General features: G+C 40.9%; 1 protein-coding gene across 2 annotated transcripts in view; it reads right to left on the reverse strand.

The window, feature by feature from the left end:
* POLA1 (DNA polymerase alpha 1, catalytic subunit) overlaps positions 1-15,265 on the reverse strand; it is a 310,973-nt gene that overhangs the window by 106,013 nt on the left and 189,695 nt on the right. For both annotated transcript variants that reach the window (XM_077890067.1, XR_013375181.1), the window contains one exon: positions 7,625-7,741. In XM_077890067.1, the coding sequence (XP_077746193.1) occupies positions 7,625-7,741 (117 nt within the window). Of the gene's footprint in view, positions 1-7,624; positions 7,742-15,265 lie in introns of those variants that run through there.

Below are 15,265 nucleotides of genomic sequence, written 5' to 3' on the forward strand. Positions count from 1 at the left end.
CCTTGGCACTACGGATATTTGCAGCTGGACAGTTCTTTGTTGGAGGGCTGTCCTGCACACTGCAGGATGTCTGGTGGCATCCCTAGCCTCCACCCACTAGATGCCAGGAGCACTCACTATCGCCCCCCAAAGTGTGACAACCAAAATGTCCCCCTGGGGGGCAAAACCACCCCAGCTGAGAAGCACTGCTCTAGTCTAATGATGACTCCTCACCTCTCCATTATCGTTCCTTCCTACCTTACTGATTAGGGAGTGCCATAATCACAAAGCTGTGGCTGCCTCTTTCTCCCTCTGGTCACTGAAACATCAAGAGTTTGTATTTCCTTACCTTCTCCACTAGAATAGAGGCCTATGAAAGGCAGGGCCTATGTCTTCCAGTTTCTTTGTGATTTTCTGTTTTTCCACTATAGTGATTAGAAACTCTGTAAAGAATTTTCACTGTTAGGTCACCTCTTATTTCTTTTAGGTCCATAGTTTAATAATTATTTTTGTAGTTCTAATTAGTTAATATTTATCAGCAAGTCATATCACATTCCATGATTTATTATTATGGGCCTGTCTTATGGTTCCTGCACTTACTTAAGACTCTTTGGCCAGTGTCATTACATGGAGTCTTACAGTCTCTCCCAGCCAACTACCAGAACCAGAATTATTTAAAAAAATTATAGGGCCCCTCTCCTTAAGTACATGGCTTCTAGTAGAGAATGAGTAAAATCAAGCACATTCTTAAATATACTGCTTAAAATACCAGATTGTCAAAGGATGACAGGGGCCTCCTTTCTTATTCCAGGAGCCAAAATAGTTTAGAAAGCCACAAGACCGCCAGCATCTGATCAGCAATGTTGTGGTTTTTTCCTTGGGAGAAACCCCTTGTGGAGAATGATAAGCCAGAAGCCCTGATAGTAAGCAACTCGTGGAACAATGCTACACAAATCCACTGGTATGTGCATTAAAATGAAGCAGCATCCACCTAGATGAAGGCATCTATCCACTGGTATGTACATAAATGCACAGCAACATTTTAGTCAATATTTTGGAGAAGATAAAAGAGGGAAGGCTAATCATAGAAACAGATGCATAGAAGCCCAAAGGCTGGGTGCACAGCAGAATCAGGATCCAAAATACCCACAATGGGACAGTGATGGGCTGAGCACATAAAGACAACATTTTACAGGATTTGCTGGAAGGTCTCAGTCACAGAGACTGCTGGTCGCTGCCCAATATCTAGCCTAGGCTTTTTCTTTTATAACAAAATAAGCTATTATCTCCATGTGACTAATTTCTGGCTCACAAAATGTAACCACAAATGCTAGGTGAGACTTCTGGAAAGGCTACTCAAAGAACTGACTTGGGTGGGAGGTGCGTCTTTTTGAACCTTCCACCTTTTATCTGTCATGAGCCTGAAGGAACATGTACAGATTGCAAGTAAAAGCCTGGCACTGCTGATGATACAGAAGGGCAGGACGCACCTGTACACTTGAGGACACTTGGGAGCCACCATCGCAATCCTGGACAGCTCAACTGGATTTCCATCATGTGATAAAAAATGAAAGTTTCTTAGTAAATTAAATATTTATTCTGGTTAAGCTACTATTACTTTTGGTTTCCATTTCCCCAAGCTCAGTACAATTCCTATCTTATGGGTTGAACTGTGTTCCTAAAAAGGTATAATCAAGTCCTGTTTGGAAATAGGGTCTTGGCAGAGAAAATAAGATTAAGGTGAGATCATACTGGATTAGTGTAGGCTCTAATTCAATATGACTGGCATTGTTATAGGAAGAAGAATAGAGAACTATAGAGGGATAAGATGGCCATGTGACTATGTAAGCAGAGACTGCAGTGATACACCTATAGATCAACAGAGGCCAAAGATTACTAGAAGCTAGAGGAGATAAGGAATTCTTCCCTACTAGCTTTCAGGAGGAGAAAGCCCTGGAGATACCTGGATTTTCGACTTCTACTTAGTTTCCAGAACTGTGAAACAAGGAATTTCTCTTGTTTTAGGCAACCTAGTTTATGGAACTTTGTTATAGTGGACTTAGGAAAGGAATACAGCACTAATGGAGTCTTACAGACATGGCTTAGTAGCTGCATGTGCAAAAAATTACATATTTTAGTAGAGAGAATGTTCAAAATGAGTCAGCGCCGTGAATATGGATGCTAAGGAAGTTAACGCAACCCTAAATAGACTTCACAGAAACTTACTACCTAGAAAAGTTGGCAGCAGCAGCAGGTTTATTCTGCTCCATACTAGCGTTAGCAAGAGCACTTGAAGGGCTATATGCTGTTTTTGGCTCCTCATTTTACTGGGACACAAACTCTAGAGTAGGATGATTATTCTGAAAGCAGAGCAGTAGAGAAATGGTTGAAGACCTAGGAAAATTGGGCCAAGGAGGAGAAAGCTCAGGAAAACATCCACATTCAAATATCTAAAAAGTTCTCAAAGCAGGCAGAGCTGGTGCTGAGCAAGTGCTTACTGAACACAGGAACAGAGAAGGGATCAGCCTAGCTTTGTGTAGTACCATTCAGCTGAACTAGGACCAACAAGTGAGTCACGGAACACATTATTTAGGCCAAATAAAAGACCTGTCTAGATAAATAGAATAAACTTTAAAGTATACTGAAAGAAACAACCCAAATGCCCATGGTTGGATGAATGGATAAACAGACTGTGGTATATCTCTTCAATAGACTATTATTTGGCCATAAAAAAGAATGAAGTACTGACACAGGTTATAACATGGATGAACCTCAGAAATGTGCTAGGTCAAAAAAGCCAGAAACAAAGGGTCATATATATGATTCCACATATGTGAAATATCTAGAATAGGTAAATCCATAGGGACGTAAAGCAGATTAGTGGTTCCCAGGGATTGGAAGAAGGGGAAGAATGGGGTACAACTGCTTAAAGAGTACAGGATTTTCTTCTCTCTTTTTTAAAAGACTATTTATTTATTCATGAGAGACAGAGATAGAGGCAGAGACAGAGGGAGAAGCAGGCTCCTTGCAGTGAGCCTGATGCAGGACTCCATCAGGACCCCGGGATCACGACCTGAGCCAAAGGCAGACAATCACTGAGCCCCCAGGCATCCCAAGAATTTTCTTTTGCAGTGATAAAAATGTTTTGCAACTAGACAGAAGTGGTCTTACAACATTTGTGAATATACTAAGTGCCACTGCATTATTTAGTTTAAAATGGTTGATTTTGTTATGTGAATTTCACTCTGATTTTAAAAAAAATGAAAAAAATGAATTGAAAAAGAAAGCTAGTGTCTGCCTCATAGTTAAGAGAAGCTGTCTGTAGAATTTAACAAACTACATCAACAAGCAAGCACATCAAAATCACAATGGAGAAACCCAAAAGATTCTTCATGGTAAAAATCCACTGTCTTCTAGACAGTACCCAATGATTAGATACAGAGGTTTAAGACTTTCTGTCATAGTTCTAAGGTTCTCTTCCTGTACAACTCCTTATTTCTGCCCTAAGAGACCACAAGTACTTCCCAGGTTTCTTCTTATGGAGAAGTAAGACCCTGTCTCAGGTAGCCTGGCAATATTTTCACTGTCCCTAACCTACTTAGCAAACCAACACTTTGTTCAGCTGCAGTCATTTTGAAGTTTTAACACACAGACAAGTTCAGTATTACCCCTTCTCCTTTGAAGGCCAAAATCCTATATGGAATACACATTCCATTATAAAGGATTTTCACAATTTTACAACTGAGGATAATGTGAGAAACACTAAGGGTATACCAAAGTAGAACTAGAAATCAGTCTACTGCTTTCCTCATACATGACCTTCAAGAGATTTTGCTGGCTAAACAACTGAATAAAAGGATCCACCACAGCACTCTATCCCAGGGGCTATGTAATTCCCTCAGTGACTTCTGCCATGGCCCAGGGAGTCACATGTAGATCTCCTTATCAAGGACAGAAATGTTACTAAGAAAAAGTTTAACTTAAGTTTGAAATCTTAGTTCTACACTGCAAACTAAACAAAAACTAACCCTTTAGTTTTGGCGAATTACATAATACAGAATCCCTCCCATGGGTTCACCTCACAGCCAGACAGATTTGGCCACCGTTAAGAAGTCAAAACCATGTCCTTGAAATAAAGACGTAATAAAATATTTAGTGTCTAACTTGGGAAAGTCCTGTCTGTACTTCCAGTGTGAAAAAGTGTTCTATTTACTTGGGCCTTAAGCATATACTGAAGTTTGCATTCCTGCATTTTCACTTCCTATGTAACAGAGAACACTCAGAGAATGTATTTTTAAGAATCAGCAATTTGGATACTGCTAAATTCCCATGAATATAAAAAATCTTTTTCTAAAGGTATCTGAAAAGAGACAAATGCAAAACCCTGGGAACAAAACTGTCCCAGCTTTCTTATGACTCTGGCAACATGAGTCAGAAAAAGAGCCAGCTTTCATACCCCAAGTCAATCCTGGAAAGTACTCAAGCCAAATGCAACCCGGGACTAAATGAGAGTAGATTTATTATGTAGGGATGAGTCTGGCATGATAAGAGGCAAGTACTTTACCATCAAACCTGAACAATGTATTTAAAGCCCTCACACACAGTCTAGTGCTTCTGTCCAAACAGTTGCAACTATCTATTTTTGCCCACATATATCAATTTTATATAATCTACATAATGTGAAACTGGTTTTATAAAAAAGGAAATGTCCTGTTCATTGGTGTGTCCCCAGCCCCAAAGTGCCTAGGATGTAGTAGGTGTTCAATAAATAATTATTAAATGAAAGTAATGTATGATTGGGGCACCTGGGTGGCTCAGTGGTTGAGCATCCGCCTTGGGCTCAGGTTGTGATCCCAGGGTCCTGGGATCGACTCCTGCATCAGGCTCTCTCCAGGGAGCCTGCTTCTCCCTCTGCCTATGTCTCTGCCTCTCTCTGTGTCTCTCTTATGAATAAATAAATACAATCTTAAAAAAAGAAAGTAATGTATGATTGAGGCACAGTACCCTAGAACTTAAGGGTCAGGTAAGCACAATCCTGAGAAACAGACACTTTAGAAAACCCTATGGTAATTACAACAATCCTGTCCATTCTACCACTGATTTTGGAGCTTCTTTGGAATGGTCTCTAGTAAGATGCAGCTTTTTCCTAGCAAAGCCCAGGAACCTCATACACAGAATCAAGAAATTCCCAACTCAAAAAAAAAAAAAAGAGAAAAAGAAAAAGAAATTCCCAACTCATCACTAGCAACTCCAAAAAGACTGTAGAAGAGTAGGCTCAGACCCACTGTCAAGGTGCCTGTGAGGAACAGCTACAGGCAGTATCACTAACCAGGATGCTCTGAACCTCCAGTTATCCCAAAGGGTCAAGTTCTGAGCAGCAATATGACCCTATGCTATGAAAGCTACTCCCTGTCAAGAGTAGATGACAGCCTTGGTAAATGCCTGCCTAAAATATTACCATTTGAGGACAAGGATATGAAAGGGGAAAAAAGTACGTCAAAATGCCTGTGTTGGCTAACTCATTTTTTTAAAAGATTTATTCATTCATTCATTCAGAGAGAGAGAGAGAGAGAGGCAGAGACACAGGCAGAGGGGGAGAAGCAGGCTCCCTGCAGGAAGCCCCACGTGGGACTCGATCCCAGGTCCCCAGGATCACAACCCGGGCTGCAGGCGGCGCTAAACCGCTGCGCCACCAGGGCTGCCCAGCTAACTCATTTTTTTAAAAAGATACTAAATGATAAACGATGACCTGATGTATTATACCACTACCAATAACATCATCAACATTTACTGGAGGGCTACCAATCTATAGGATATCCACTCCTTTTACTTTCTCTCACTAAGAATGGTGAGAGAATCATAAAACTAGCTGACTTTATAAGAAGTAATTTAATTTTTATTGAATTTGACTTGATGAGCAGGATGTTTAAGAAGTCTCAAAGGTAGCATTGGTTCATGAAGCCAGGTGATTCCCCTAGAGTCTACAAGTGGAGTGATGAGTCACACTAAATATATATACTTTTGTTCTCTTCCTACACCTGCTAATCCAAGGGTTGGGATGAGACCAATTTAGTACATCTAATTCTCACTATGTGTTCCATATTTTTTGTTAAAAAAACCCACATTCTACTTTGCTAATTACCAAAGATCTACAAAATAAGGCAAGAAACATTTTATACTTACTAAATTAGTTAGAAATAATGATAATGTACAAATGCTGCAAAGACAGTGGTAAAGCTGGTACATGCATCAAGTACTGACTACAGTTTAAATTGGGATAACCCATCAAGAAAGCAATATGGCAATATGAATCATGACCATATTTTATTTAGGCACTTTGATATGTATTGTCGGTAAGAATTTATCCTCAAGAAGTATTTCAAATAACAACAAAAAATAATGTAAACATGAGAATACTCATCACAATTTTCTAATAAAGAGATAGTAAAAGTAGCCTAAAATGTCCAACAAGAATAAAACACTTAAATTTGGTTTTGATACTGAAAATGATGTAGTAACACAGACACCTGACAAAAGATAAACATGATACAGAAGCATATTTTAATCATGACTGAAACCATGTAAAAAATGCATATGGCTATGCAAAAAAACCCAGAGAATACACAACAATGGCAGTGCCATTTGTAGTTCCTGACTCCTCGCTAAATTTTGTGAAATGATCTATTACCTTAAAATTAAAATAAGCCATTAGAACTTTAAAATATTTTCCTAAAGCTAGCTTGTGTACCAATGTTTTTCAGTGAAAAGATGTGAAGTCAAGACTTGATTATAGAACCCTGCCTCTATGTTTAAAAAAAAAAAAAAGCAAATAACAGGTTTCCTATTCCTTCTTTCTTCTCACCAAAATCCTTACAAATCCTCAGGCCGGACAAATTTGGAAAGGAAGGCACATTAGAGTCCTGTATTGGTGAGGTTGATTGCACTTTATCATTTTACAGGTTCTCAGACAATCTGCAATGAGCTTGTTTAACTCTGGCTAGCCCAGAGTTCACTAGATGTACCTGATCACAAAACCCTCTTTGCAAGAAAGACCTTCAAACATTCCTCTCCCCACAGTTTGGGGAATGCTGCTTGAGTTGATGCTCTAAGGGTGCAGCAGAAGGAAAGCATCTTAATTATCAGGAAGGTGTTTCCAGACTATGTGCTCCCTAGTTGGGAGTCACTAATGACAGTGGGCCTCCTCCCTCAGGTGTAAATATTAAGGTGGAGAAAAGGCTGGATATGTTGTCCCCTAGAAACAATGGAATCCCTTGCAAATACAATAAACTTTTCAGGGCACAGGTTTGGGAGGTTTTCTGGCCCTCAAAAAAGGGGTTCTGACCTAGCCCAAAGACAACAGTTTCTACAAAAGCAGTTTCTTCTGTGTAATTATGAAGTGGTAACCAAAGAAATCAGAGTAATTTCTACAAGAACTAGTTTCTTAGATAGAAGTGTAGTATTGTTCATGATGTAAAAAAATAAACATTTATCTTTTTGAAGTCTGAATTTTTAAAAATACATGTGTGTGGTAGTGGGGTGCTTCCAGAGGGCAATTACCAAATATCTACCTCTCAGACCTAAGGGATGGGAAAACACAGACCCTCACTCCCTTCTACACAGTTCTTTAGTATCATGTGACTATTACCTCTGGCCGAAGTGTAGCTTTCATGCAGACTTGGCAAAGAGGCCCATTTCGGGAGAACTGAAGGGGAAGGCGCCGAGTTCGATTTTGACACGTTGGCTCCTCACAAATCAACCAACCCTGGAGAGAAGAAAGAGAACACTTCAGTTTTATCACCATCATCAAACAAATACAAACAAAACCCCTTTTGGGGGGTGCCTGGGTGGCTCAGTCAGTTAGACATCCAACTCAAGTTTGGTTCAGATCATGATCTCAGGATAGTGAGACTGAGCCTCAAGCTGGGCTCTGCGTTCAGTGGGGATCTATTTTCTCTCTCTCTCTCAAATAAATAAATCTTTAACAAAAAAACAAAACAAACCTCTTTCCTTATCAAGATAGGTTCATTTTGTTCAAACTTTCCTTAAAGATTCTGAAATAGCTCCTTACCATTCTTCCCTGAAATGTCACTTTGATTTATGCCCACACCTGAACAGTTAGGAAACTCATCAGGTTTTTAAATTAATTAATAAAAGATTTTATTTATTTATTCATGAGAGACACAGAGAGAGGGGCAGAGACATATGCAAAGGGAGAAGCAAGCTCCTCATAGGGAGCCTGATGCAGGACTCGATCCCAGGACCCCATTCCAGGATCCCGGAATCCTAAGCCAAAGGCAGACACTCAACCACTGAGCCACCCAAGAGCCCCTCATAAAGTTTTTTTTTTTTTTCATAAAAATAGAAAATCACATGAGATATTCTTCCCTTCTTTTTTTTTTTTTAATTTTTATTTATTTATGATAGTCACAGAGATTGAGAGAGAGAGAGAGAGGCAGAGACACAGGCAGAGGGAGAAGCAGGCTCCATGCACCGGGAGCCCGATGTGGGATTCGATCCCGGGTCTCCAGGATCGCGCCCTAGGCCAAAGGCAGGCGCCAAACCGCTGCGCCACCTAGGGATCCCTATTCTTCCCTTCTTAATATGAACCCCCCCTAACATGCATCAAGTGAAACCTCCCAATAAAAGCTTATATGATTATACACAAAATGTAAACCAATGGGTTTTTGGTCATTAGTAGAGACCATTATCAAAGTCGAGTATACCATGCAGGGCATCTGGGTGGCTCAGTCGGTTAAGCATCTGCCTTGGGCTAAAGTCATAATCCCAGGGTCCAGGGATCAAGCCCCATGTCAGGGTCTCAGCTCAGGGGGGAGTCTGCTTCTCTCTTTCCCTTTGCCCCTCCTCCCTGTTTGTGCTCACACACACTCTCTCTCTCTAAAATAAATAAATAAATCTTAAAAAAGAGTATACAGGGACGCCTGGGTGGCTCAGTTGTTGAGTGTCTGTCTTTGGCTCAGGACATGATCTCAGGGTCCTGGGATCAAGTCCTACATTGGGTTCCCCACAGGGAGCCTGTTTCTCCCTCTGCATATGTCTCTGCCTCTCTGTGTTTCTCATGAATAAATAAAGTCTTAGAAAAAAATAAAAATATAAAAAGGTATACCATGTAGAAATGAACGACTTTCCTAATAGCTGAATGACTACTAGCTAGTGACTTAACTGCTATGCTCAGCTTCCTTCTCTGTAAAATAGGCCCAACATTGTATTTATAGGTTGTAATGATGCAATGTATTTACCATGCTTAGAGCTATACTCGGCATAAAAGAAACACTTATTTAAAATTAAAACAGGATCCCTGGGTGGCTCAGCGGTTTGGCACCTGCCTTCGGCCCAGGGCATGATCCTGGAGTCCCAAGATCGAGGCCCACGTCGGGCTCCCTGCATGGAGCCTGCTTCTCCCTCTGTCTCTGCCTCTCTCTCTGTGTGGGTCTCTCATGAATAAATAATAAAATCTTAAAAAAAAATTAAAACAGATTCTTCTACACACATATTGTGGAGGCATAAAACTGGCTGCAATCTTTTCAAGGACAATTTCAACTGACCCACTCTTCCCACTTCTGAAAGTCATTGTCCACTTTTCTGGCCTTTATACACTCTTCTCATTTTCCTTTTTTTTTTTCTTCTCATTTTCCTTCTTCAGCTACCCTCTCCTGTTGCTCGTTTGACTTTTCTCACAGAGATGTGATAACACTATGCCTATTATATTAAATCAGTATATTTGCTATAAAATGAAACTTCAAAAAGGGAGACAAAATTGCACAAATGGGGTGGAGCAAAGCTCAGGTGTTCTTTTTTTTTTTTTTTTAAGAAAGATGCATGTATGTATGTATATATTTTATTTTATTTTTTTGAAGACATTTTTTTGAAAGACTTTATTTATGAGAGAGAGAGAGAGAGAGAGAGAGGCAGAAACACAGGCAGAGGGAGAAGCAGGCTCCATGCAGAAAGCCCAATGTGGGACTCGATCCTGGGTCTCCAGGATCAGGCCCCGGGCTGAAGGCGGCGCTAAACCGCTGAGCCACCTGGGCTGCCCTGTATATATTTTAAAGATTTTATTTATTTATTTGAGAGAGAGAGAGAGCGAGAGAGAGCGAGTGCACAAGTAGGTAGAGTGGCAGGCAGAGGGAGAGGGAGAAGCAGGCTCCCCACTGAGCAGGAAGCCTGATGAGGGGCTTGACCCCAGAACCCTGAGATCATGACATGAGCCAAAAGCAGGCACTTAACTGACTGAGCCACCCAGGCGCCCCTAAAGATTTATTTATTTATTTAGAGAGAGAGAGCGCACACACACATATAAGCGTGTGTGTTTTGGGGGGGGGGTGGGAAGAGGGAGGGAGAGAGAGAATCCCAAGCAGACTCTCTATTGAGAGGGGGGGCCCAACACAGGGCTTGATCTCACAACCCTGAGATCATGACCTGAGCCAAAACCAAGAATCAGATGCCTACCCAACTGAGCCATCCAGGTGCCCCAAAGCTCAGACGTTCTTACAAAGGCATCAGGGTTTAGTGCTGCATGTATTAGGCCCAAGGCTAAGCAAAGTAGGCTGAAGTGCTGGGGTACAAGGTATGTTCCCCAGGGCACAATGTTCCCAGCCAGGCAGCCGCAAATAGGAACTTGACTGTCTTTGTGTCTTGGGAGTTATCTGGAGAGGTAGAACTTTTGAACTGGTCTTGAAGAGTGAGTAGAAGTTTGGTAGGTGGAGAAAGCAGGAAAGGCCGCTTAGGCAGAGAGAACACATGCAAAAGGATGAAAGCCAGAGAGAGCCATGTGCGATGTGATTAAGGAAAGAATCAATGATGTGTTTAACACTGTTCTGTTTCTTTTTTTTTTTTTTTAATCTACGATAGTCATACAGAGAGAGAGAGAGAGGCAGAGACACAGGCAGAGGGAGAAGCAGGCTCCATGTACCGGGAGCCCAACGTGGGATTCGATCCCAGGTCTCCAGGATCGCGCCCCAGGCCAAAGGCAGGCGCCAAACCGCTGCGCCACCCAGGGATCCCCTGTTCTGTTTCTTGACTAAGCAACTTGTTGGGTCTTTTCCCCCTAGCTAAGAGCAGCATATACACAAATGTTGCTTAATCACATTGGGGACCTTCATTTGCCACTTATTAACATTGTTACATGGCTTTAATCCACATCTATAGGATGTCCCCACTCACTGCTGTACTGTGCGACCTCAGTCCTCAGAATATGCTCTTCTTGGAAGAAACTGCAATCAGACTCAAAAGAGCACCAAAACCCAGTTCTTTCAGTTCCATTTATGGCTTTCACAGCCAGTGAAAGCACACTATAGAACTTTTTGACTAAAAGAACACATACTACCTTTAAAGATTCTAAAAGTCAATACATTCACAGTGAACTTCATTCCCATCTTCAATCAATAGGCTGAACTATTTTAAAATTTAAACTTTTCAGATGGAGGATCTCCAGGACTTCTCATGTAAACCTTTAATATATGCCCAGAATTACATTAAATACTGTGCAAAGTAGTCAAAGAGGCCCCCGGTACAGAGTTTCAGGGAACAACAACCTAAATAAGAAAGGTTCACACACAGATGAAAAGCAATTCAGTATGGTTTGGCTTTAAGAACAGGTTGTACGGTACCAAATATAAAGGCCAACCAAGACGGAAAAGGGCTAGAGATGTGTGGATCCTACTCAAGACAAACAACTAATACCAGAGCAGCACAACATGAACTAGAACAAAGAATCAGTGGTTCTGAGTCACAGGCAACTATCTATTTCAATTTCTAGGGCCACTAACAATATTTTCCTGACTTACAGACATGTTTTTATTCGCATTTTGGTATTTCAGAAACTCAGTTGTATTTACAATTGACCTGTACATTTGGTAACATCTTTGTTTCCTTCAAAAACCACTGTTAAGTCAAGAGTGCAATTCACAATTGATGGCCCCTCAGAATTAAGGACACCAGACACTTTGGTTTAGCCTGTCTTGGGCATGGGGGATACAGAGGGAGATAGTGGTGCTGACTGCAGCAGGTATCACATTTCCAATGCAGCCTACAAATACTAACAGAAAGACTATTTGCTTCTGCAAGTACCCATTTAGGCATATTAATAAATGAAGCAGTAGAATTCAAGCAAACCATGTATGAGACATGCAGGACTAGACTATTCCTCGATCATTCATTTGGCTTTGTTACCTTCAAGTTGCTACCTCAAGCTTTATAAGCTTTGGAATAGGTATCAGTTAACAATGCCAACCCCAGTTGTAATTCATTCAATTCTAAACAAAAGTTTTAAAAAGCAAGCAGAGAGGCAACAACCTCCATGTTTTGAGACAATAAATTTTTCATTACTGGGATACAACCTGGAAGTTAAAATTATTCTTTAATTTTTAAAATATACCCTTTGAAAAGCTCAACTTCTGATGCTTTGGAAACTTGATTCCATCATTTTACAACTTCATGACTCACTAGTGAGCTGCCAACCAAGGAGATGCTAAGTTGTCACCTCACCTGTTTCTAAAGCAAACACCAAACTCTATCTCTGACAGAGTCACTAACTAAATGTCCTTTCAAATCATATAGAAAACAGATAATATAATTTGTCTAGACTTCCTACCAGTTATAATTAACATTAAAGAGGTCTTTTCTTCTTTGTCACCTCTCTATTCAGTACTTATTTGGGTTTGTTTGTACTTACTATCTGTTAATCTCCCTTTACAAATGACAACAATAACTAGTGCTATTATGCATGGAAATTACACATGCTGATAACTGTGTGAAGGGAACTGGGGCTGAAACACAACATCAGAAGCCTGTACCTCTTGATTCTTCTTGTTTTATTTTGATAATTAAGCTTTTGGTCCTGGTGTATTTTAAACAAAACTCTTGTGTGGGGGGAAATAGACCCTAATCATATTCAATATATGCTTTGCTTCCCTTTGATTTTGCCACATACACTGTGGTTAACTCCTTTGTTCCCCCAGCAAATATTAATGGACTATGCCAAATCTACCTTTCAAGAAATATGTGCATTGTTGAAATTAAACACGCCAAGTCTTTGAAAATATTCCATGATGGATGGAGCCAATCTTAGTTACCAATACTAGTACTGAATAAATCCACTTTGAAGCATCACTCACAAAGACAAAACTAAACTTATTTTCATTTTCCATGTTGGGAAATAATGTACAGCTAAATCAATGGCAAAAGAACGAACGAGGTGTAGTTCTTTGGAAGTCCAATCTATAAAAAAGGTCGCGTTTTACGAAAACCTCCAGAACCACTATAAGGATGTCCACCATGCAAATATGTCATTTTATTATGCGATGCCACATGTAAACGCCAAACTGTCACAACCAAGAGGAATAAAGTCATTGCATTTTCAGATACCTACCTTAACCACATTTATAAGCACTCCCTTAACCACTTTTATAAGCAGAGGGTTCAAAAGAGGTGAAGTCAGCCTTGCCAATAGCAAAATAAACCTTTACCAAAACACGCTAAGATCCATCACCTGTTACTTTAGTTTCAGTATCACTAATTCCTTGAAATCATTATGTACGAAATTGTGTCAAATGCTGATTGGTTCTGATTGCTAAATTATATTTCTGAGGTCGCCACTAAAATGGTTGCTGTCTGCACATGCTAAAACGGGATCGATTTCCACTTGTAACTGAGGCATTCCTGGTAGGTGCACTTTCAGCCCAAACTTACCCATTTGTGTACATTCATATTTTTAGAAGGATGCACACACAGAAATCATCTAGACCTGGAAGTGTGGCACAGAGGAGGCAATTAAAAACAATCTTTTGAATAAATGAATGAACAGAAGCAATAAAATAGCACACAGGAGCCAGTTTATAGAAAATAAGAATCTAAAATTCCCAGGAGAAAGAAAAATGCACAGTTCTCATTATTACTCTTGAATCAAATATATGGTGGGTCCTTCTCCTCCCACTTCCAATCAGTCACCAAATTTGTCCACTGACCTCGCAATCCACCTGTCATCAACTTTACCAAAGCCCAGACCTCAAAGTTGATCTACTTTAACAGCCTCCTACCTGGTTTCCCCAACTCTTATCTCTCCCACATCCAGTGTAAAGACCTACCAAATGTAGCTTCCCAAGGTCCCTCCACTCCCATCCCTCCAGTGGTAAACCTTCCATAGGGATGCATGCTTTGGTCTGGCTTTCATTTTTCTAAAAGATTTTATTTATTTATTCATGAGAGACACAGAGAGAAAGAGAGACAGACACAGGCAGAGAGAGAAGCAGGCTCCATGCAGGGAACCTGATGTGGGACTCGATCCCAGGTCTCCAGGGTCATGTCCTGGGCTGAAGGTGGCGCTAAACCGCTGAGCCACCCGGGCTGCCCTGGTCTGGCTTTCAAATCTTTCCAGCCTCATCTCCTTCCCCCTTTCTCTTACACAAACTCTTCACCACACTGAATTGGTTTTCTTACTGCCCTCAACACATTTTGCCTATTGCCAACCCCTTGTCTTGGCTCGTGCCGTGGCCTTTCCACCTAAATTAGCCATTCATTGAGCATCATTTCCACTCCTCTCCTGTGAAATCTCCTCACCCTCCAGGGACTTCTCCTAGTACCCGACTGCCACTGAGCAGAATATGCTGTGTGCTGTCCCTGAACAATTTTATTTTACCTCTCTAACAGGAAGGTCAGGCCTGGGGGATGACCTGCTTTGGATCCGGCAGTGTCCTCGCCAGTCTCTAGCACAAAGGTTCACACTCAATGAAGAATACAGAAATGAGGTTATGAAAAACTGCACTTGAGGGAGTCTTCTCCCCACCCATTTATTAAGGGGTAATTTCACATAAATCACTGAACCTTTCCTCTGAGCCTCAGTTTTCTTATCTCCAAAAAAAGAGGTAATATTTACTTTGCTAAAGTTGTTCAGAGCCTACAACACTGTTGATTAAATGTAAAATCTTGTTACAACCCTACACATGCCTCCAGGACTGAGGAACACATCAGTGCTCAGCTACAGGCGACAAGACACTGTTAAAGATGCACTCCTCCAACCAGGCAAGAGCCTGGTCAGTTTCTACCTGGGGTTACTACATGGAGAGCTACAATGATGAATAACTGGTAAGATCAGGTGGAGGTGCTTTGCAATTTGAATGCAAAATAACAGAATTCTGTAGTCAACATAAGTGAACTTTCCATGTTTTTCCTGACAAAACTGTACAGGATCTGAAGTCGGAGACGGCAGAATGGATGGTGAAGGAAGAGGAAGAGGTCTTTGCTTTATTTCGGGACTAGAAGATTTTCGAGA

The sequence above is a fragment of the Canis aureus genome, chromosome X, assembly GCF_053574225.1.
Source record: "Canis aureus isolate CA01 chromosome X, VMU_Caureus_v.1.0, whole genome shotgun sequence".
Classification (NCBI taxonomy): Eukaryota; Metazoa; Chordata; class Mammalia; order Carnivora; family Canidae; genus Canis; species Canis aureus.